This window comes from Melospiza georgiana, chromosome 1 (assembly GCF_028018845.1).
Source record: "Melospiza georgiana isolate bMelGeo1 chromosome 1, bMelGeo1.pri, whole genome shotgun sequence".
NCBI lineage: Eukaryota > Metazoa > Chordata > Aves > Passeriformes > Passerellidae > Melospiza > Melospiza georgiana.
In genome coordinates this window covers 20787051-20810630 of record NC_080430.1, presented here as the reverse complement: position 1 = coordinate 20810630, position 23580 = coordinate 20787051, and the positions used below count along the sequence as shown (strand labels likewise).

Below are 23580 nucleotides of genomic sequence, written 5' to 3'. Positions count from 1 at the left end.
ATTTTTAATGCAACTTAATATAATTGCTAAGTTGCATAGAATCAAAGAAAGTTATCTTCATTCACTCAGACATATGGTTGTTCTAAATTAAATTTAAAATGAAATTCCATATAAATAGTAAACGTTCATATCTGATTGTGAGTGTACATTGTATGCCAAGCAAACCTTAACAGTCTGGCTGTGCCACTTAACATAGCCTCACCTCCAAGCTCAAATACCTGGAATCCACTAAAAAGTACAGTATTCACATTGAAACAGTATTTTGAAAAGAATGATAATGTTTCTAAAGTAAAAAGGTTCTGCCTCACTGATCTCACCACTTCCCAAACTGCAACTAGGATGGATACTGGGCAGACAGTGCCTGTGACAGGAAATTAGGCTACATCTGCAGAAGAGACCCACTACAAGGAGTTTCTCAAACAGCAAAGACTGATCCTGCCTGCCTGAAGGTAAGAAGAAAGCATAACCAAGAATCTGGTTAGCAAAATTTCAGAAGCTCATCTTGACATTAAAATGATCTTTTTTTTTTTCCTTTTCATTCCTAACAAGTGTTATTGCAGAGCAAATTCAGGGTGATAATTTTCATTACATTCCCAAATAAGGAATAATAATAAGTCAGGCCTATTACCTCTCAGAACTTTTTGTGAAAGGGGCTAAAGCTAATTCTGTGTTTGTCTGCATATTTGTTATATTGCTCTACAACCATATGTGGTTATTGAACATGTAGTAGGGACTGGTAACAATTCTGGACTGTGCAGCATGATACAAGATGATGACAAATCTCACTACTGAAGCCAAATCAAGACAATAAAGTCCTTTTTATAAGTGAACTTGTTTTGAGCAAGTTATTGTATCCTACCCCTTTTTTTCCCTTTTTCTCCCCCCTTATACTTTCCTATTTACTCCTATTCTATATTTAGTAACCTTTCCCACAAGCCCACATGGGAACAGAGCTGAGACTCGTTGTGCTCAATGGAATTAAGCAGCAGCCAAACACTGAACACAGAGTTTATTTACCTTTCTTGGGTGCAGCAAGCAAATCTTGAGATGGTATAAAAGGCAAAAGTGACTTGGAATTTAGCTTTAATTTTGAGTATTTTTCCCTTCAGTGGTTTCTATGTTACCTCTTCAGTCAGACTTTTTAGGAGACCTGATGTATTAAATCAATTAATTAGTCTACTTACTGTTCCTTTAGTCTTGAAAACATAGGAAACTTGAGTCAGCATCTCTACTATAATACAGACTGCTCTTTTTTTGTTCTGAGCAAAGAATAACTTTATTCATTTCTGTGTCCCTCTGACTTTTTTACCAGTAAAAATTTATCCATTAATTTAAAAAAAGTGAGACTCATAGGCATTAAATCTTTTCTTTCTGCACTGAATGTTTGCTAAGCTGAATTTCTAATGGTACACTGGAATTCAGATTTATACATAATCATGTTAAGCTATATTAAAAATATGTTGGCTTATGTGTATTCATTGAAATTCAAGTGCTAGAACGTATGTTGTTTTTAATTGCAAGTTTATTTCATGTGTTCTTGATAGGGTTGGAAAAGATATGGTTTTTACTGCTACCTGGTTGGACACACCTCTGTAACATTTTCAGAAGCAAAGAAAACCTGTGAAAGGAGCAGTGGTTATTTAACAAGTATAGCAGACAGGTATGGAAAGAGTTTCAAAATTGTATATCTTATGCAATAATATTGGAATTTTTAAAAAGAGTTGAGAACTTTTGAAAAAAAAACAAACAAACCAAAAACCCCAGAATATCTTTCTTCTGAAGAAAAAAAAAAAAAGAATAAACATAGTATGGCTTTTTTTACTAAAAACAACTTATACCTCAATGGTTATTCAGTACTTTGAAAAGACAACAGCAACTTTGGCTCTGTAAGGAATAGTCTTTCAGTATAGCACAGCTCCACCCCCTACTGCACCTGGGACCCAGTTAAACAACATATTCCTCATTCGAGGAAATATAATGGAGAATCTATTCATTGTAGAAGTTTGAATCTATTCAAACTTCACTGTGTGAAGTTTGGATGCTGAGGAGTGGGAGATGGAAGGAAAGCTGGGCTTAATCCCATCTGACTCCTGTCATTTCAGATATGAGCAAGCCTACCTGACCAGCCTCATTGGTCTGAGCTCTGAGAAGTATTTTTGGATTGGTCTCTCAGACATGCGAGAGCAAGGGATTTTCACTTGGGTGACTGGTGAAGGTGTTCTGTACACAAACTGGAATGCAGCAATGCCTGGTACTCTACTGATGCCAAATGATTTTTGCCTTTTTCTTTTTATAGATTCTCTGTATTCTTTACACATATATTATACTTAATATGATATTAGAAGCTAGTCCCAGTGTTTTTCCCTATCTTTTCCCTATGCAGAAGGACAAAACATATTCCAGAGCTCCAAGCCCCAGGAGATACAAGGCCCCCATCCTATCTTGTTTTTTCTGGGAACTAAGGCCAAAAAATAGTGCTTCAACACATATTTTTATAAACAAAGTTTAGTTTCCATCTGAGGGGGGAGGATGTTCATAAATCTATGGGCCCAGATGGGATCCAACCCAGGGTGATGAGAGCTCAGAAGGGATGCTCAGGCCTTGGAATGGGCTGCCCAGGGAAGTGGTTGATTTACCATCCCTGGATGTATTTACAGGATATGAAGATGTGTAGATGTGGCACTGATGGTTTAGTGGTGAACTTGTGTTAATTGGTCAGACTCTACAATCTTACAGATCTTTTCCAACCTAAATTATGCTGTGATTTTCTATGATGCCATGAAAATATTTATTTTCTGATTTCTCATTGTTTCCATGATCAAAATCCAATTGAGCAGAAAGGATGAAACCCTTTCCAGCCTTAGCAATGTGCTGCCAAAGCCTTGCCACAAGCGGGAGAGGAAAGAGGGAGGCAAGGAGCAGTTCCTGCACTCAGAGGGAAGGGATAATGATGAAGGATTTGCTGGTTTCCTCTTTTCACGAAGCTCCTCCTCTGACTGGACACTACACTTAATATTTCAAATAGTCTCTTGTAAATTAATTACATGAGCCATAAAAATGTCGAAAGAGCCTCTTTAAAAAACATTTCAACTTTCTTTTTTATCTTGTAAAGGGAAGGAAGCTGGTTGTGTTGCCCTTAGGACTGGAAATGCAGCTGGACTATGGGACGTTCAGAACTGTGAAGTAAAGGCAAAATTTCTCTGCAAAAAATTAGCTGAAAAAGTCACTGTTCCTGCTGTTTCTGAAACAGTTTCTGACTCCAAATGTCCCTTGGGTTGGGATACAAGCAATAGCACTAATTCCTGCTTCAGGGTAAGTATTGTTTTTGCCATAATCCTACCTGGGAAACAGGACAGCAAAATAATTGCCAAATTATTGCCAAACAAATAGGCAGTCTAAACATCACAGAATGGCACAATGTAGCAAGCTTTTACACACTATTCAAATATTACTACAGCTTTCACTCTATCAATGATAAGAAGGGCATCCAATTACTTTTGAATCCATATTGTAATGGATAATTACAGTGGAAGGTTTACTTATTTTTCTTATGCAAAACAGCCAGCAGATTTATGTTTAGCACACTGAAAACACAGTGTTCTACCTGCATCTACAGGGTTTTGTGAGAGAAAAAGACCAAAAGAAAACATGGTTTGAAGCCCGAGATTTCTGCAGAGAAATAGGAGGAGACCTGGCTGCCATTAGAAATGAAGAAGAGCAAACAGTGATAGAAAACTTAATAAAGTAAGCAAGCAAACTGTCTAATAATTGATACTTTGGAATGACAACACATGACACAGTAATGAATAATGGTACTATTGTTTTGCTCCTGAAATAATTATTTAAAAATCTATCTGGTTTTCACCATAACAATAAGAAAAGTAAGTGAGAAAATGTCTCATATGAGTAGTGTTTTCAAAGAATTTTTGGAGCTCCTAAAATGTCACAACCTGCAAACATTTTAAATTCAGATAAAAACCAGTCCAACAACAGAATTTGTTGAATGTTTCGCCACAGATGCTATTCTAAGTTTGCTTAGTGAATAATTTTGAAACCAAATTTTGTCTTCTAGTACCTTGAACATTTTATTTCTGAGAAAAAACCACTATAATCACAACATCAATGCAGAAAAATAACATGCTGTGTTTTCAATACAACCATGTGCAGAGCAGGAAATTTTAAGGTGTGAACTTCATGTACTTGCCAATTGGAGTTTGCTGACCAACAATACTTTTTGTTTTTAAAATTTCTGCATTGAAATGTTCAATAAGTGTCAGAGTTATTGTCTCATGTAACTTATAAAATTGAGCAGAGCTAACAACATAAATCCTCTTCAACTTTACATTTTTTTTCATACTCTAGAAAGAAATCCCCATCATTTCAGCCTTTCTGGATAGGTTTGCACTGTTTGGATCCTGATGGTGGAGTTTCCTGGAGTGATGGTTCTCCGGTGAGTGTTTCACCATGCCAGTTTCCTTCTGTGATGACATTTTTCCTGTTGAAGTTTCCATGACTTGCATGTGTAAAAGGTGTATAAGAATTTCCAAAAATGCCTATTTTGCAACTGGGTAACTCTGAACTATTATTCTTCATACTAGATTGGAAAAAAACAAAAGGGGCAAATAAACATTGAGATTATACCATTACAAAAGTGATAAAAGACAAAGGACAGCTTTCAGCTACAGAAATGATTATTGAAGTCACAAATTTATGAGAAAGGTCTCTCCTGATTTTTCTTAGTCTCTGGTGATAAATTGCCAGAGATTTTTCCTGCTTTTTATTTATAACTGGACTCATTTGAGTCCAGTTTTTGTGGGACTGCTACAGTCTGTTAGATGCTGCATAAACTCAGAGCCCTTCTTTCCTCTTGCAGAGTGTTTGTAATTACTTTAGTAGCTCACATTGGCTTCACAGCCAAAGGAGGAGGAAAAGGAGTGGTTGGAAACTTTTGCTCTACTTCTCATTCCTGACAGAGGACAGATTTTCCCCTGTAGATTTACAAAAAAAAACCACAGGTGTGTTTCCTCTGTAGGTGAATTATATAGATGAAACAAGATACTATTTTTACGGTGCTGCATTTCAAGATTGTGGAGCAATCAGTGAAAAACCTTCCTTGACATGGATTAAGGAGCACTGTGAATACAGTCATAACTGGATTTGTGAAATAAAAAAAGGTAGGTTACTTTTTACTCTAAACTCACCTTATAAAGAAATTCAAGTTAAATCCATTCTATCATAACAGGAAACTCTACAAGTAACATACTGGTAGAAAGTTTTGTTTATTTCACAGGAATTTTGCACACTGAAAAGTAGGTCAAGACCTTTGGTATACAAGATTTCAGCTGTTAACAATAAACTTTTTTGTTTCATTATAAAAAGTATATTCCATGATAAGCTTTACTAAAATTACACTTCTCTATGTAATTGTGTAATAATAGAAAATATGATGAAAGCAATCTTAAGAGCTTACCATGCAGTATTCACTGCTCTGCACAAAAGCAGGTTTTTGTCAAAACAGAACTTCTGACTGAAGGAGGAAGAGAGGACTACAATTCAAACTAAAAAAAAAGATAAAAAGAAGAAGAAAAATATTATTTTGAATTTCCATATCCTTTGTGAAGTGAAACTTCACTCCTCTGCTCAAATGTTGGTACACAATGGCACAGTAGCCACCTACTCTAAATTAAACAACACTACCAGCATTACAGAATCAGTCTTTTGGTAAGATGACATGTAAAGACAAGCCTGTAACAACAGGCCTGCTGTAACAAGAAGATAGTAGTGAAAGCTTCAAAATTTAAGACAGTTTCACATCTTCATCACATACTAGTAGAAAAATCTCTACTTCTCCATTGTTTTATTTTTTCTTAGCTACTGTTGGGAAATATTCAGTGAAATTAGAGAGGAATAGCTATGTGTTGGGCTGCATATTTTCCTTCCCACAGTAACAGCAATGTTCCTCTGGTGGCTCCCTGGGCTCCTTCACACTAGTTTCAATTGCTTCTTCTCTAAAAGACATAATTTCTGTGCTGCTGAATTATTCAAAGCAATTTTCTAACCAAGGCACAGAGTCTCAGCTTCTTATACTTATAAAGCAATAATCATAGACCTCTATCTCAGAGAGATGTTGTGAAGATATTTTTCCTGTTAAGTTCCTTTGTGAGTTCTCACCTGCATAATCACCACGGCTAAAATTCATTAGCAAAGTGTCAACAGTAGCTGTTTACTGTTAATTAGTAGTAGCATATGAATGGCAGAAATTACAGCCTGAAGAAATTGCCATCATTAGTCAGCAGTGCAGAATGGCATGCTGAAATAGACAGATTACTTCATACTTCCAGAACAGATATATTAGGGTTTTTTTTCTTTTCAATCTTGTAACAATTTTCTTTTTAAGTTTGCAACCAATCATACAATAGATTATTTTTAAAAGCTGACATATTTTTTTTAACCCAAGCATATGTTCATACACTTAATAAAATGTAATTACACATACAGAAACACAAACTTTGCAATAAATTCCTGTGGGGGAAAAACATAGAATCACAGAATGGGGTGAGTTGGAAAGGACCTTAAAGATCATCCAGTTCCAACCCCCAACCTTTGACCAGGTTGCTCAGAGCCCCCTTCAGATGGCCTGGAGATTATAAAGGTGACATTTGTTTTGCACTTTTATAGCGCTTGGCCTTAAATGTTTAGAGAAACATTTCTCCAATATCACGCTCCATGTGATGTGGAAATTTTTTGTTTAAATTATTTTTCAAAAAATAGTAATGTAATTCTTGCCAAAGCAGCTACACAGAAAAAAGTTTAACTAACAAATAAATACTAATAAAAAGTTACATACAAATAATAAATATAAGTATATGTAAAAAAGCAAAAATTTGTTTAGTATTTGAATTTCTTGTTCAAATACAACACAATGTCCATAAAGAATTGTTCAAAGTCTACCAATGTTGGAGTATTTTCTCTATTTAGTGTTCTTTCAGAAACAAATATTCATTCAGACTAACTTCAGCCATCCAATTTAAGCAATATTCAAGATATACAAGATGCACTTATCAAAAATCTACCAAGACAGAGATGTAGGCCTGTAATGCATCTTTTATTCATCAAGCATCCAATTTTAACTTTGCACCAAAGATACCATATAATTATATTTTGCATTGAATATATAAATGTGAAAAGTTCATAAACATTAAAATAATTTCCATTAATTGAACACATACTGGCTCAAAGTTTGGGAAATATTTTACATCATCTTATTTTTATCCCATTTCATTACAGGGACACCCTTGAAACCAGAACCTCTGGGCCTTTCTACCAGTAAGCTTCTATTTGTTTTCACTTACCTGAAGGGTGATGCACTGTAACACCACCAGCTTTGCGTAAACAATGCAGAGATGTCTCTTCTGTCTTGCAGCATATGAAGTCACAGAAGATGGCTGGATTGTAAAAGGAGACAAACAATATTTTTTCAGCCCAGAAAAGACGTCTATGGAGAAAGCCAGAACATTCTGCAGAAACAATCACGGAAATCTTGCTACTGTTGAAAATAATAGTGAAAGAAAATTTTTGTGGAAATACGTAAGGGGAGATTTTGTTGAGTTATACACTGCATGATTTATATACCCTTTGTACATATCCTCTGCTTGTGAAGTACAGAAGAATGTACTTGTTGCATAATATTACCACTTTTACCAAATATTACTACTACTACAATTTTATTAGGATTAGGTTTAAAGATTCTATGAAAAAAAAAAATTATTCTACTAAATGAATCTTCACTTCAGGGAAAAAAAAAACATGTAAAAGAATTTAATGTTTACTCAGATAGTATTGTCTATTTTAGTCTGAATAGAGTTCTGAGCAAATAGATAAGGAGCAATGAACAGGCAGGGTAGGTGTATTCTGGTGTATTCTCAGCAAACTGTCCTTCTGGCAGGGTGGTTGCCTCTACTCTGAATATCATATACTAGAACCCAGAGCTGCACATAGATCAGGCAGGCAGCTGCCAGTGTAGCTTTGAGGGTCCTGCCTGATGGTCATGCTGCTCTCCAAAACAGCTTTTCAAAGAAAGGCTGGTCCAAGTCAGACTGATCATTCCAACAACTCTTCATGGATCAGTTTTCCTGTTCCATGACTGAAGCATAGCAGGGGAATGCTGACAACTTCACGGCATGGATGGTACCTCAAACCTCTGCCATAATCCTGCTTGGTTTGCTAATACCAACACAGCCACACAATCACCTTTCTGAGCCACACTATTAGATGTCTGCTTTTATTGTGTGGGAAATGATATGACAGGAGGAGAGCTCAGACAGCTTGAGACTCAAGAATTACATAGCTGCTTACAACTAGGAAAGGATCAAAAAATCTATACTTTATGTTTTTCTCAAGTCTTCTATGACCTTTTCTTCTTAAATTGAGAACAGAACTTTAAAAGGTTTGATCCTACCAGTAATTCAGCCAAAAATGGGAATGTATCAAAAAAATAATAATAAAGCAAAACTGTAAGTTTTACAGTACCTCAGGTGAGTGTGCACAAAAAATCATTTAAAGAATACGTATTTATTTATTTTTTTCTGTAGAAAAATATTTACACTTTTTTATAATATTATAAAATTCTAATTTATTTATTTTTTATGCTTAGATCTTAAAAAATGGCAAACTGAACTCATATCTCATAGGATTAATCCAGAATGCTGATGAACAGTTCAGGTAGGTAAATAAGCTTCATCAAGATCCATAAAGAGCAGTTGTAGGAGTATTGTAATGCCAAAGTTCCTTCTGGAGGAACCACTGCAAAGGAGTTAAATGCAGATTCAGAGAGTGATAATGCTTGTTGGAATGTGTGCTCTCCTTCAGTTAAACTACATTGTACAAACACAGTTCTAAATGGAAATTTTGTATGCTATGAATATGTTGATAATATCTGTTAAAAATAAAGGTATTTTTGTCTTTGACTTGATATGCAGGGATTTCATTATTTAAGATCTTTCAATCCTAATGGAAACTCAATTTACGGAGACACTCAGCTGTAATTTTAAAAAAATATTTTCAGTATGTTAAGGAAGATTTTTCTCAACTGTTTCGTGGACATTGTCTCAGCAACCACTTCTGCTTTTCAGCTGGATGAGTGGAAGCCCAGTGCACTATGCAGCTTGGGCACAGGGTGAGCCCAACTTTGCAGAACGTCAAGAAAATTGTGTGGTTTTAAATAAAAAAGATGGTGAGTCACACAACTATGGTATGTAAAGTAATTTTATGGCTGCTGCTCTTCCAATGTTTGTTTAAAATCTCTTGTCAATTTTCACCCATTCTTTACGAGAAATTTTGAGAAATATGCGTTATAAAGAATAGTTGTTATATCCGAGGTTTCTTCAGGGGCAATATTATCCATAAAAGTGGAGTCTAAGAAATTGATTTTAATGGGAAATGCAGTGGCAATTTCATCACTGGTGTTTCAGCTGCAAAAAGAAAATGTTCAATTCAAATCAACAACATTTATTTTTTTAAATTATTATAATTAGATAATAGTGAATTGAAAATATTTCCTAATAATAGAAAGTATTTCAACTTCTAATAATAGTTTTATAATTTATTTTTAATTATTAGATAATATTTTTAGTGATAAGAGAATTGTTAGCAAAGGAATAGAACATACATAGATTTTCACATTCTGTAGTGCTTTCACTGATTCAGCATTACTTGACACTTGCATCTTACAGTGCAACAAATCTGTCAGGGAGGGTTTCACTGAGAGGCCACCTCATGTGGCCACTTCTCCCCCAGTGACAGCAGGACCAAAGTGCCCCTGTACACAGGGACAGTGGGAGGTAGAGCTGAGCTAATGCAGGTATCCCCTATTCCCATGCAGATTGCTTCTGGACTTCAGAAAGCAGTTCACCTTCCCACAAATTTCAATCTTATTGAGTGTCTTAGTACCTAAACTTTAATTGATTTCAGGCTTGTGGAATGATGTCAACTGTGGTTTTTCCAATGGCTACATCTGTGAGAGGCACAGAAGTTTTATAAATGCAACCCTTCCTTCAGCAGTACCTTCAGCTCCTGGAGGATGTCCTGCAGGTTGGATTTTATTTAAAAATCAGGTATGACACTTTCACCTAAGAACAATGATATTACAGCTTGGGAAGATACTTAAAGATACACTTAAGGCCTTCTGTCTCTCAGATACGTTTTGTCAGTTGCATTAAAAAATGATCCCATTGGCTAATTACTGCAAAATGGTGGCTTTACAGATGCTTAATTGTTTTCTTGAGAAGTGGCCACCTGAGGCACATTGGGAAAACTGTTACATTGTATAGATGTTTCAAAAAACTGAAGAACTGAATTCACCTGAAAGCACTGGGCATAGCGCAAAATCAGTCATTTGAGATGGAACAAATCAGAAATAAGACAATTTTTTTCTAAATAGGCTCCAATGTAATGCTTGCCTCTTCCCAAAAGAGACAAACTTGATGTGCTTAATAAGTGAGGGCTCTCTTTCCTAACACATACAGCATTATGTGTTAGGCACCCACAGATATCACACCAGGTGACTTTATGCCAGGTTACAGTCATCAAAGTTATCATTTCCAAAACCTTGCAAGATAATTCTCTGACTGTGCTACTGGCATGACACAGAGCAGAGGGTGAGCTGCAAACATGGAGGGCACATGAGGCACACTGGTAATTATCAGAACTTCGAGGGTGAATATGTATTGGTAATGTGATGGCTATACAGTTTTTAAGAAATTAGTCACACACTTCCAGTAATGAGAGAGCTGTATAATGACATTAATGAGAGATCTGTATAATGAAGAAGGCTGAATAGACACAAGAGTACTTTGACCACAGACACCAGGTCAAAAAGGGTTTTCAGAAAGTTCCAGCAACTCCACTCCTGGGTTGGGCTTTTCCAACAGTTAGAACTTTGTCTTGTGGTGGTGTATGGTTTCTAGAAATTTCTGAGTTAGTTAAAACATTAGATTCTCATCAGACTCCTACTGTGTTTGTAAATAGCTATTTGAATTTTGTTGTGACTTTCTCAATCCCTTGCAGAAAGACAGAGAGCAAACTTAAAATTTGTAGATGGTTTTGATTTGGCTCCAGATCCAAGTTAACTGAAAAAAATATTTTAGGGGTCTGAATTAGGGTGGTTTTAACTTAAACTTGTGTAATTCATACCTAAATTCTTTTTCCTGTCACTCTAACAGTCTATACTTATTTTTCCCTAGTGTTACAGATTTTTTGGCTCTGGCTATGATTTCTGGAGTACTGGAAGAAGAGTTTGCATGAGCCTTGGAGGAGACTTGGCAAGCATTCCTAATGAACAAGTTCAAGGTATAGTGCAACTCTGTATACAGTAGACATTTCCTGCAAAGAAGGCAAGTGTCAGTATGCAAATTATTGCTTTTTATAATTTGTATTCAAATTATGGTTATATGCCCATGGCATTAAGTGTTTTTAGAACTGAAAAATCTGTTTGGGGCATGCTAGTCATGCTAAGGATTGCTTCTTCATGTTACATGCAAAGTGTATTACATTATTTATAGGCATGAATTAAGATAAAATTAAAAATCTGGATCTGGCATTTATGACTTTAGGCATAGAGAAAAAAATCAGAATGCATAGTCTGTTTGTGCCAGAAATAGAACGGGATGTGTGTCCATACCTCTGCCTAAATTCTGCAACTTGATTTTGTATAATGCCAGAGAAAGACATACTTTCACCTTGCCGGTGTTCCCTGGCTTCCATTTGCAGCTGTACATATTTCCATCAGTCAAGTGGTTCATCCTGACTGCTGAAATAAGTGAACTCTTTAGATATCATGGTGGTCAGACAGGCTTTTTTTTTCTCTTCCTCTTTCCAATCTTGCTTCATTGTTCCCAAATACTTGGACTCTTTGAGATTTTTCATGGGTAAGGGCTTGGCATAACCTTGAAATAATGAAATCAGGTAAATTTCTGATCAAATAAAATTAAAATGTTTTTATAAGATTTTATAAAAAAACAGTGAAGTATTTATGAGTTGATGTTTTGACTGATCATGTAACACAATAATTTTCTCCTTTATTTTTATTTTTAATTTTAATTTTAATTTTATTTTTATTTTTATTTTAGCTTTTCTCACGTACCATTTGAAGGATGCTTCAAATGATCTTTGGATTGGCTTGAATGATCTGCTCAGTGAACTCAACTTTGTTTGGTCTGATGGAAGTGCTGTCTCATATACAAACTGGGCTAAAGGTTCCCCAAAACTTGTAGAACCTATTTTGTATGACAGTCTGCATCCAGAAGATGGCCGAAATCGGCAACAGGTAAATATTGCTTAGTGTTTGTCACCAAGTCTAAATCTGAGGAGCAATACCATTACCAGTAAGCAGCTCACACCACTGCAGACCTTGCCCCAGCCTTCTGCATTGGTTGGTCATCTATCTTTATTCCGGGACTAGACATAAAACCTTTCAATGTTTGAGTATTCTAGCTATTTCAGAGCATAAAATGGCATTGCTGTAATTTTGTCAAAGAATTTGCCATAATCGCAGCAATGGACAGATTGAATAATGGACTGGATATATTGAATAAAGTTAGCAAAGTTACTTTCTTTTTCATAGTAAATTGTTAATTTTTCAGAGAATATAAATGCCACATTGGAATTCTAGAAGTCAACACACAATTGCTTTCATGTCTATGAAGGAGGGAGAAGAGGATGTAAGAGAAAAAGAGTTTAAGCATTTTAACTTTTTCCCATTTTAAAATTTCAATTAAATTACTAGGGGCCAATAGATGTCAACTACTTTCTAAGCCCATCAAATCCTCTCCACTGCTAGCACTTAAACTAAACCTCATAATGCTGTAATTAAAATAGCATTCTACATAACCATACCAATACTGACTGATTTGCACAGGCACATTGCCTATCTTCTAATTATTTCTATATCTTGCTTTCCAAACTCACCCTTCACAATGTATCATTCCACTCACTGTCTATTCTCCCACCATTTTTGCATCCATACCTTTAGAGAACTCAGGGATCTGAGCAACCAGCTTAATCTACACCTGAGCCAATTCATGTTGCTCCTCCCCATTAGCCATTGGTCAAGGCATGCAGGAAGACATAAATGACACTGCACAAACCAGAGCTCCACTGCAGCTCTAATAACGCTAGGAAATATCAAGCAGGAAAAAAATGTGCAAAGGTACATCCTGCTTTTCTCCTTCACCTTCATGACACTAACAGCTCCCTCCTTCAGAGGATCCTTTTCAAAGGCCCACAATTACCCCATGGCAGATTATCAGAGCAGATTGCAGCTTGTAATAAACTTGTAATAAATTTCAGCTTCTTAAGTTGATCTCATGTAGCTGAAAGAGAAATTCTAAGAATTAGAGCTGATGAGAGCTCTGCCAAGGACTGTAATCCAGATGATTTTGTCAAGAATCAGCACTATTTCTAGCTGTCTTTGCAAGTGAAATACAAAGTACAACCTCTATTTCATCTTTATTCAAAACCTGACTGATAGTCACTCTTTAGTTGGGATAGATAATGTGGAAGAAAGTTTTTTATAATAATAACGTCTTTCAAGTATTTCTCCTGGAGAATAACTAAGTGAAAAAGCAGGCTGAGCTGAATAGTGTAAAACAGGGGAACTAGCCACCACAAGGGAGGTCAGAAAGGACAGAGAACGATGAATGAAAGGCTTTTCTAGAGTTGTAACACACCCTACAACACCAGAACAAAATAAAAAAAAAAACAAAAAAAAAACAAAAAAAAAAAAAACCAAAACACAAAAAACAAAAAAAAAAAAAAAACCAAAAAAAAACCAACAAAAAAAACCAAAAAAAACCCAAAAAACCAAACCTGAAACTACACAATTATAGTACTCTGTTTTATAACTTCTAATAGGCACGTATATTCTTTTCCTTACTTCCAACAGTTTGACTGTGTTTCCCTGAAGAGAGGTCCTGCTGATGACACAGGAAAATGGAATAATGAGGAGTGTTATAAGTACAGAGGGTATATATGCCAGAAGAGTAGTGGTGAGTTATCTATGTTAATCTTGAAAATAAAAACATAAAGATGAAATCAAATTTTCTTGTTTAACACATTTTATTTCAGTTTAGTTTTAGTTTGTTTCAGTTTGTTTTGGTTTTTAGATAAAGTATCAGTAAAACCTAAGGGTCCATCTTGCCTTCCAGTGTTACTTAGCAATGTTTTTGAGAGAACATAGCAGAATATGGGAAAAGAAAATTATTTTATTTTTAAAAGTGCAATTTAATAGATGAAGCCCAAACAATTTTAATTACATATGTTCATGATGATCTTTAGGGCATCAAAACTAGTAAGTTTAACATTATTCATAAACACCTGATAGTCATTAAGCTGCAAAGAGTATTTTAAAAGCAGGCAGGACAGGTGTGTTATTTTTGTATGATGGGGTAAATTTACCTCTGCAATGTAAAATACTGTGTATTTACTGATTCAAAATTGTCAGAGGTTGAAAATACTTTTCTTTTATCGTAAGTGTTGTTTTGATGCTATATTTAATTATAAACAGCTAAGAAGATGTTCCATTCCATTCGTAATTTTATATTAGGTTTGTAAATAATGAAGATGCTACTCAATTCCACAAGTCAAATATGTGACTCCAGATTTAACTGCTCATGGGGCTCTTTTTTTTTCCTTTTTCCTACAGATCCTGAACTTTTAAAATCACCATCAACAGTGCTGGACTTTTCTTTTGCCCCTTCTAGTGGGATTAGCTATTCTGTTACTCGTTCCAAAATGAACTGGGAGGAAGCACACCAAAACTGCAATAACAATGCCTCAGAACTTGCCAGCATTTTAGAGCCACATAGCCAGGCACTGATTTTCCTACTTGCAAAGGAATATGGAGAGCCTCTGTGGATTGGTCTGAACAGCAACAGGGTAAGAACAAAGGCATTGCATACACACAGTCAGGCTGACACACAACCTGATTTTACTTCATGCTCTCATCTTGTTGCTCATTGGGATTTCTGCCAGTGTAGTGCTGAAAACAGCATGTTACATCAATGTAACAGCCATTTGCACTGGAAATCTTCAAATGAGACTCCTACAGTAGAGATCTCCTTTAGCGCAAGGAAATATTACTGTAAAACTAGTATACAACAGTGCAGTGCGTTGTTTGGAGTTGTTTTAAGTATCTCAGATATAAATTGTAAAATTTCCTACATTTTGAGTTGATTTTAATCTAAAAGTGATTCCAGGCACAATGTACATCCTGCCCTCCTGCCATGTGTTTACGTACCTCCGTCAGTGATCAGTGACAAGGTATCAGAGGTCACACACCTGTCACCTGACAAGGAACAATTTTTGTGTGTGTGTTTATGCTTGCACATTTTACTAGAGTGGTCTTATTTATGGTAGCAATAGCAAGCTACAGCTGTGAACAGAAAGTGGGGTAAATACTAGTAAAAGGAATATTGAGGCTATATCTTATGGTATATACTGACCACAGCTGTATTTTTTTTAATTTGAAAATACAATTGGCGTAACTGCTCCCATTAGAAGTTAGAATATTATGGAAAAATAATCCCTTCTGTTTGTGAGATGTCTACATCAGTTGTATGACAGGAGAGGGTGAGCATTTGGATGGTAGGTGTGTTTTGACAGGCTACACTCTTCATCATGACTCACAGTCACGACAACTACAACAAAAGCAGTGGTGATCAGAGCTGCTTAAGAGCACTCCCACACACACTCCCATTCTCCATGCAGATGTTTGGGTGGTCATACCAACAGGATATCTTATCTGACTCCTCATTTTATGCCTTCTCTCATGCCCCCCTTTTTTCCCTTCCATTTCCCAATGCTTTAAAATAATGCTCTGAATTAATGTTAGATATTTTTGGAGGCATTCACAATTGTGGATGACAGACACTGTACATTTTAGTCAGTGAGCATTTACAAGCTAAGAAGAAGCACTAGTAAGCAGACCATTCTACACAGGTTATGTGAGAGTCCTCTTGAGGATCCTGTTAGTAGCTGTGTCACTGTAAGCAAACGAGAAATTACCATATAGATTTTACTTCCAGACCAATGGCAAGTATCAATGGACTGACAGGTGGAGTTTAGTTTACAGCAAGTGGGCCAGTGGAGAACCAAAGCAGACATTAGCATGTGTCTACCTAGACACTGATGGCACCTGGAAGACAGCTTCTTGCGAGGAAAAATTCTTTTCTGTCTGTAAAAAATCAGATGGTGAGTAACTCCATACATGCATCTTGACTAGAGGCTGTATAGTGCAATAAGCCACTGGAAAAATATTTGTTTAATATACCAGTATACAGGAAGACAGAATTACCTAACTAATTCTAAATATTGACATGAATTCTTTCCAAAATTTAGTTGATTCATAGTAATTACCAAAAGCCTAACCAAAGGATTGAACATTCACTTTTTTAACTATTCATCCTATTAGGAAAAGTAATTCACTTGCTATAGGTTCTGTTTTTATTAGGCATTATAGGAAATTCTGTATCCAGTTTGGGGCACCAAAGTTTGAAAAGCTTCTCAGTCAACTTGGGTTTTCAGATCACCGGGTAACAATAATTTAAAGAAAAGATTGGAGCTGGACAAAAGACTAAGACATCAAAGACTACGAGAAATCATATTATCAATACTAAATATTAAAAAATGAGCCTTACAGGATGAAATTTAATTTTTCTATGTGTCTGATATGAGTTGGAAGGGGTAACAGGCTTAAATACAGCAAGGAAAACCTGATTTTATCAGTATAAAAGTTTTTAATAAATACTCTGGACACATCAGCAAATCAACATCACTACAGCTTGCTAAGAACAGACAGGACTAATATCTGTCAAAAACAATATATCAGCTTCATGTCACCTGTGAGCACAAAGATGAAGTAAATAACCCCTTGGAAAGCACAGTCTTGTATAATTTATATGGAAATAAGCATAAATATTGGCATGCTACACTCAAATTTTAGCAATATTCTTGGATTTTTCAATTTCATGGAAGATCTTCAATCATAATTCACATGACAAATTATGTTCTAAGATGTTTTAATATTACAAAAAAACGTCAAAATTCATATATAATGTCTCTTTTCACTTTATGATTCTGTAAATCTCATTTGAGAGCTAAATATTCCTTAGAGGAAAGCAACAGACTGTAGTAGACTTACAGGAAGAAAAGGTAATTTGGCAAAATATATAATTTACATTCCATCTGTATTTATCTACCCATCCAAAATCTTCCTATCATATAAGTGACCATGGAATGTATTCAGGATGCAGTTTAATAAAGTCCTGCAAGCTATGTTTAGATATAACAACACTTTCATTCATAATCACCGTTTCTACTGTCAGGTTTTATAAGGTTTTGATATGGTCAAATCACATTGACAAATAAATATGAAGGAAAAAATTGTCTGAAACAGAAAGCCAGAACCATATTCAAGCTCAACTTAGAACAGGCTTAATTTCCTCTAAAATTACAAACCTAACATTAGTTTTGTCATACTAGTACAAAGGCAAAACCAAGTTATAAAAAATAGCTGGACTTAACTACCTGATCTCTTACCAGTAATGGCCCCTACTGAACCCCCACAACTTCCTGGAAAATGCCCTGAATCAAGAGGACACAAATCTTGGATACCTTTCTCTGGACACTGCTATTACTTTGAGGCCACCAAGAAAAGAATTTGGTCTCAAGCTCACGAGGAATGTGCCCAACTAGGTGAGTGTTTAGTCTTAGAAAGATTGATGATGTAATTAAATAAATAAAATAATGGATAATATTGCTAAGCAACCCTCAAATTACTGTAAAACTGCACATTTAATGCTTTTTTGGTTGCTTTTCTGAGCATGCTTTTGCACAATAAATGTAACTTTTGTCAGAGACAGCAGCATCTCATATCTCAAATATCCGGTGAAATATGAGTACCTCAAAAATATTGAATTCTTACTAGTTTTATGGAAAAAAAATAATTAGATAGGGAAATAAACACTTTTACAGACCCACTAAGGCACAGGCTGCAGCACTGGCTTTCCCTTCCCCAAGCAAAAGGGACTCCACATGCCGTGCAGTCTGGGAGACACAAAGTCATAGGATAGTTGTGTTTGTTAGTTACAGGGCACAGGGCATTAAGTGGACCTCAGTGGCTGGACAACAAATAAAATGGAGGAGCTGCTTGCATTTCATGAACCAGTAAAACACACCCAGCCATGAAGTTGCTGCTATGGGACAGCCCCATGCTGCCCCCATGGAAAGAAGAGAAGTATCTTCATCAGGGAAGGGAAAACACACATTTCTGAGAACTGGTGCAATGCAACACATATTTCAGTGTGAGAAAGAATGAAAAACATCCTATACATTTCCAAAGGCACTTCCTCATATATCTGAAAACATTGACCTATAACTGAGTAAACAGAAAAAATAGCTTTGTAAAGTCATTTTGCTCTACAGCTGTACGGCAACAGAATTCCCGGAGTGGTTTTGTAGAAAGATAAATCACATAATTACTACAAAAAGTAAACATTACACTAATAACCAGGATGAAAGGTTACAATTGGACACTGCTTCATGTTTTAAATTCCTACACTTTTGCCTGCCTGTTACCCACCGGCCAGGCCAGGAAGGTGGTCATTTCCTTGTACTCCCAACACAGCTTTGTATATTTCCAATGCCAGGGCATATGACAATTATAAATCAACTCTGGTCATCTTTTGGACTGCAACCTCCATCTGCTGACACATCCTACCTAACCTGTTATCATCAGGCACTGCCAAAACTGCTGCCCATGAGCCACCAATGAGGGACAAAGCTGTAGTGGCAAGCTCCACAAGCTTTCTAGCTCCACAATCAGGGCTGTGGTCAGACCTGTCCAAAAAGTATTACAGGAGAGCAATTGTTCTTCTCTAAAATAGAAAACACTAAAAAAGTCCAGAAAATGTCAGAAAATGCATATCTTTGTGCAGATTTGCATCCATACAACACACAGTCATGCTCAAAAAAGATACCATACAGTGATATAATACCCACAACAAGACCAGTGAACAATATAGAAGAGTTGGTGTCTTTTATATACTTTTGCATTTCTTTTATGTGTTTATTGACTTGAGTTCTAAAAAAATGACCCAGTGTGATGTGTTCCTTTACATTTTTTCAGGTGCTGATTTGGTATCGGTAGGAGACCATAGTGAAACAAACTTTCTGTCAGAAACCATTAAGATACTCCACGGAAAATCATTGAACTTTTGGATAGGGCTAAAGAAAAATGACAGAGGTAATATCTTTCATCACATTACCCGATCAAACAAAATTTCATGTCATGTCAAAAAGAAATCAACTTTGTACACTTGAAAGTACATCTATATATATAAAAATGACACAAATTTTATTTCAAATTATGCATAAATATGCTTAAAATTATATTTGAAACATTTAACTAGCTATACGTGTTATAGATTTTTGTTTTCTACTTTACAACTCATTGTATTTGTCTAGATCCATGTATATATATATAAATACATGTTAATTTTTATTATTAGGACAGTGGGTATGGACAGATAAATCTGCAGTGGGTTTTGTCAACTGGCAGCTGGGACAACCATCAAACCAAAGGCTTAAAGACTGTGGAGAACTATGTGCATTGTCTGGCTCCTGGAACACCAACCTCTGTTCTTTCAAAAAAGGATATATCTGTAAAAAAGTTAAAAGTAAGTAGCATTTCTAATATGTTAAGTTTAGTGTCTAACAATATATTTTCATTGTACAACACAGAAATGTAAAATACTCAAAGTCTGTGTGCAAAACAATTGACTCTAATGGCTGCCTGAATACTGGCAAGCCCTGCATGGTTTCTGACTGCCTTCTCAGAAGGCTGCACCTCCCCTGTGTCCTCTAAAACCACCATCAGCACTGTGCAGCCATCGCAAATACTTCAGGCCCCTGAGTTTAGGTGAAAGCTAAGCTCAAAAGCAACACTTTGTCTAATTTCAGCTGAATGTATTCTCAAACAAAATCTTGTTCTGATGAGTGCAATGCAAACTGTCTTGTAGAAATGCTGGAATTGGTGATTCCTTTCCTTACTGACCACTGATCTGATGGATTTTGCATGGCAAAAATTTGCATGGGAATTGCATGGCAAACATTCTTGTGGCACTCTTTATCTACAGTATCACAGAATCATGTTTAATAAAATACTGATAGCATCCTGATAGAAAAATTATCATCTGTAAGAAAATGCATTAGTTAGTTTACCAACTGAGATTAAATCAAAGTAGTACAGAACATGGACATTTTGTTTGGTTAAACTTCGTATTTCTGTTCACCTTTGTATTACCTGCTAAGTTCAGGAAGAGCAACTATCATAGGAACTACATCCACATGGAATAGTTGTCTCTGACAGAAGGGGCTACAACAATAGAAAAGTCTTTTCAGCTCAGGTAAAATGCTCATGATGCATTGCTAACACTCAAGACCTCTTTTCAGGAAATACCTTAAAATAACTAAGGATACTGTGGGGAGATTCTCAGAAATAAACATATTTGAAAACACTTTTTGAAATAACAGAAGTCTGTCTCTACATGCTGTTTTGGGTATCATGACTAAGGAAATCAGATGCTCTTAGGATGAAAGACCAAATCAACCTACTAGAGTTTTACACATGCTTAGTTCCATCCCTCTGGAAGAGTGACTGTCACCAACACATGAATTCAGGGGGAATTGTCAGAAACACTGGTACTTAGGAACTTTGAAATGCCTTTTTTTTTTTTTTTTTTTTTGTAAGCATTCAGAATAAACATTTTTTTTTCCTTTCAAAAGCTCCTGAAAAGAAAGAAATGTCAACAGAAAATACAGGTAAGCATACAGACTTTTAAGTAGAATAATAAGAGCATGCTAAAATAAAACAGGAATAGAATTACATAGTTTCACAGTATTTGTTTTGACAGTGTTTAAAAACAAAAAATCCATAAAGTTTTACTCTGTATCTCAATATAGGATATAGAAGTTATCCTGAAGTAAACATTGATTTACTTTTATGTTTATATTTTTAATATTGGGCTTTGATCAGATTCAATTCTATTTTGTTTGGTATTCATAAAAAAAAAAACAAAGCACATGTTGAACTGGAAATCTACATGCACATTGATTTTTTTTTTTTGCTTTCTTGTTACAGAATTCTCATTTATTGCTAAATTCTGAAATATTTTAACCTTTTTTCCATTGCATATCCTTACAGAAGAGAAAATGGAGAAAGTACTTTCTGCTGGCATCATTTGGCTGTTCGTTCTTTTAGCCCTTTCTATAGCTGGAGCTGGAAGTGTAATTTATTTCTGCTTGAGGAGGAAAAGACAAAACCTGCCACATATTTCAACCAGAATGAGTGGATCAGAAGCAACTGTGGATATTCAAGTAAAAAACACACATTCAGACATGTAGTCTGACCAAATGCCCATGTGATCCAACTACCAGAAACCAGGCTATAAATCAGTGAAAACTTACCCCAGCTTTGTGTTTTCCTACCCAGACAATAGTTTCCTTTCTTCTCAAATACACATACATCTTTCAAAATTCCTTCCAAAGTGTTACAGAGTTGTTTAGTCTGGGGAATCTATATGTGTTTTTCATACAAATGGGCATGGCTGAAAAGATGGCTCCAGAGGTGTTATGGGGAAAATCTGACAGATATTTATGATGTGAAAATTACTTTATTTAGCTTAGTGTAGAAATTATCCATTTTTACACACAGGCGAAACATTTCTCATTACTTTAAATTATTTTTCCCTGTGTGTTACTTCAGTGGTATCTAGACTATGATGGGAATCACAGAATTAACTAGGCTGGAAAAGACCTTTGAGATCATCAAGTCCAACCTATGAAATACTGTTCATTTCAGGTTTTCAGCTTCATAGTTTAAGATACTATCTTTTCATTCATGTAAAATCTGTTATGATACCTGCATCTGTGCATTAAGTACTATTTGTTTACAAAAAAAAAGACAGAAAATTGTAAAAAACTTGAAGAGGCTCATTTAATCTAACCTCCAGTCGGGAGTTTTGAATTATGCCATTTCCTACTGCCTTGCACTACTCTAGTATTCTGCAAATACCTCTATTTTTTGGCAGTTCAAATTAATATTAAAGATAGAAAAAGAGATGATCTTTCCATTGGGTTTTATTTCAGTAATGATTCTTTTAGCATACAGAGCTACTCCTTTAAAAATCCAAGCATGTATAATAAATGGCTGTCTTATCGTGCTTTCTGTAATTCTTCGGTGCAGAGATATACTTTTCGAAAATACATTCCTTCTTCTTTGTTGTGATTTTGTTTGACAAGGTGCTGCCTAGACCCTTCTCAGCTTTTCTTCCATATGTTCACACAGTAGCAGGGTTTGCCTCAGGGGGCAGTTTATCATTCTGCAGTTTATCATTCTGCACATTGAAGACACGCATCACCCCTCCTGAGGAATGGAAACACCTTTCCCCAAGCCACAAGAGGGCATGTGGCACTAACACTGAGGGAGGAGCAGGACTAGAGCAGAGGAGCTTCTACCAAATGAATGTATTGGGCAACAGATTCCTTCTTTGGCCCCTCTGACAGAACTTCTCACTCACTCCACCATACTTATGGTCTCTGACTGACAAAAAGATGTGGCCACACTAAAAATTTCTGCAAGGGAAGAAAATACCTGGAATAAGTGGAATAGGAATTTCTGCAGCAGGACTTCTGTGTCCATGCCTGAGCAGCTTGAGAACATATTTGAATTACCTCTACTATTTACATTTCTTCAGATATCTGTCAAGCAATAAAGGCCTCTAATTAAAAATATTATTGATAGTTACTTATAATGGAAGTTCCCCCTTCCTCTAGGAATATTTCTTTCAGATATTTTAACAAGGGCTATCTTGAAACATGGGTCACCTCTGGTAACATTTCCTCTTGAGAGTTCAATTTTCCTGAGCACTCCTTTGCTGGATGGACACACATTATTCCACACATTATTCTTCATCTTTGGTTAAGCTGGTGAAGAACTCTCACCAATCACAGAAACAGAAAGATATTCACAGAATATGTGGCTTTCCTTTTCTTACTTAACCAAGTAATGTCGTACATAAAATATCTGGTTAAAAACAAACCGAACCAAACCACCAGAAAAACCCAAACAGAAAACTCCCATCCATAGGTTATTTAAAATATAATGAAAAATTAAATAAACCAAGAGTCTATTTTACAATTTATGTCATTTGAACACTGTAAAGCCCAGAGATAACAGCCTTCAGAGACAACAGTCCCTTAAGTTACTATAATAAGTCTTGTAATGCTCCTTACAATAAAGAAAGTCATTGCCATTTTCAGGAGGAAATAGGAAATAGCTGTGAGAGCTTTGCACAAAACTCTGCAAATGAGAAAAACAACACCTGCTTCCCACGGAGGTGACTAGAGATAAAAGGGTTTCCTGGTATGTACTACAGATATCTGGGAATACAGGGTTCTGCTTGCCCTTTGGATGAGTTAGTAAGGCAAGCACTTTTCCTGGTCTATGTCTGCAAACAGTACATGCTG

At 35.8% G+C, this 23580-nt stretch overlaps 1 protein-coding gene across 1 annotated transcript in view; it reads left to right on the top strand.

Annotated features, from left to right (window-relative positions):
- LOC131088218 (macrophage mannose receptor 1-like) overlaps positions 1-21755 on the top strand; it is a 30936-nt gene extending 9181 nt beyond the window's left edge. Inside the window, exons 9-30 of the mRNA XM_058032078.1 lie at positions 339-449; positions 1545-1660; positions 2103-2251; positions 3113-3312; positions 3617-3744; positions 4363-4450; positions 5033-5174; positions 7288-7326; positions 7424-7587; positions 8654-8721; positions 9132-9232; positions 9970-10112; positions 11241-11346; positions 12126-12322; positions 13940-14042; positions 14699-14931; positions 16080-16245; positions 17596-17748; positions 19181-19297; positions 19563-19730; positions 20839-20874; positions 21257-21755. Of these exons, the coding sequence (XP_057888061.1) occupies positions 339-449; positions 1545-1660; positions 2103-2251; positions 3113-3312; positions 3617-3744; positions 4363-4450; positions 5033-5174; positions 7288-7326; positions 7424-7587; positions 8654-8721; positions 9132-9232; positions 9970-10112; positions 11241-11346; positions 12126-12322; positions 13940-14042; positions 14699-14931; positions 16080-16245; positions 17596-17748; positions 19181-19297; positions 19563-19730; positions 20839-20874; positions 21257-21456 (2928 nt within the window). The 3' untranslated portion in view covers positions 21457-21755. The remainder of the gene's footprint in view (positions 1-338; positions 450-1544; positions 1661-2102; positions 2252-3112; positions 3313-3616; positions 3745-4362; positions 4451-5032; positions 5175-7287; positions 7327-7423; positions 7588-8653; positions 8722-9131; positions 9233-9969; positions 10113-11240; positions 11347-12125; positions 12323-13939; positions 14043-14698; positions 14932-16079; positions 16246-17595; positions 17749-19180; positions 19298-19562; positions 19731-20838; positions 20875-21256) is intronic.
- The last annotated feature ends 1825 nt before the right edge of the window (positions 21756-23580 follow it).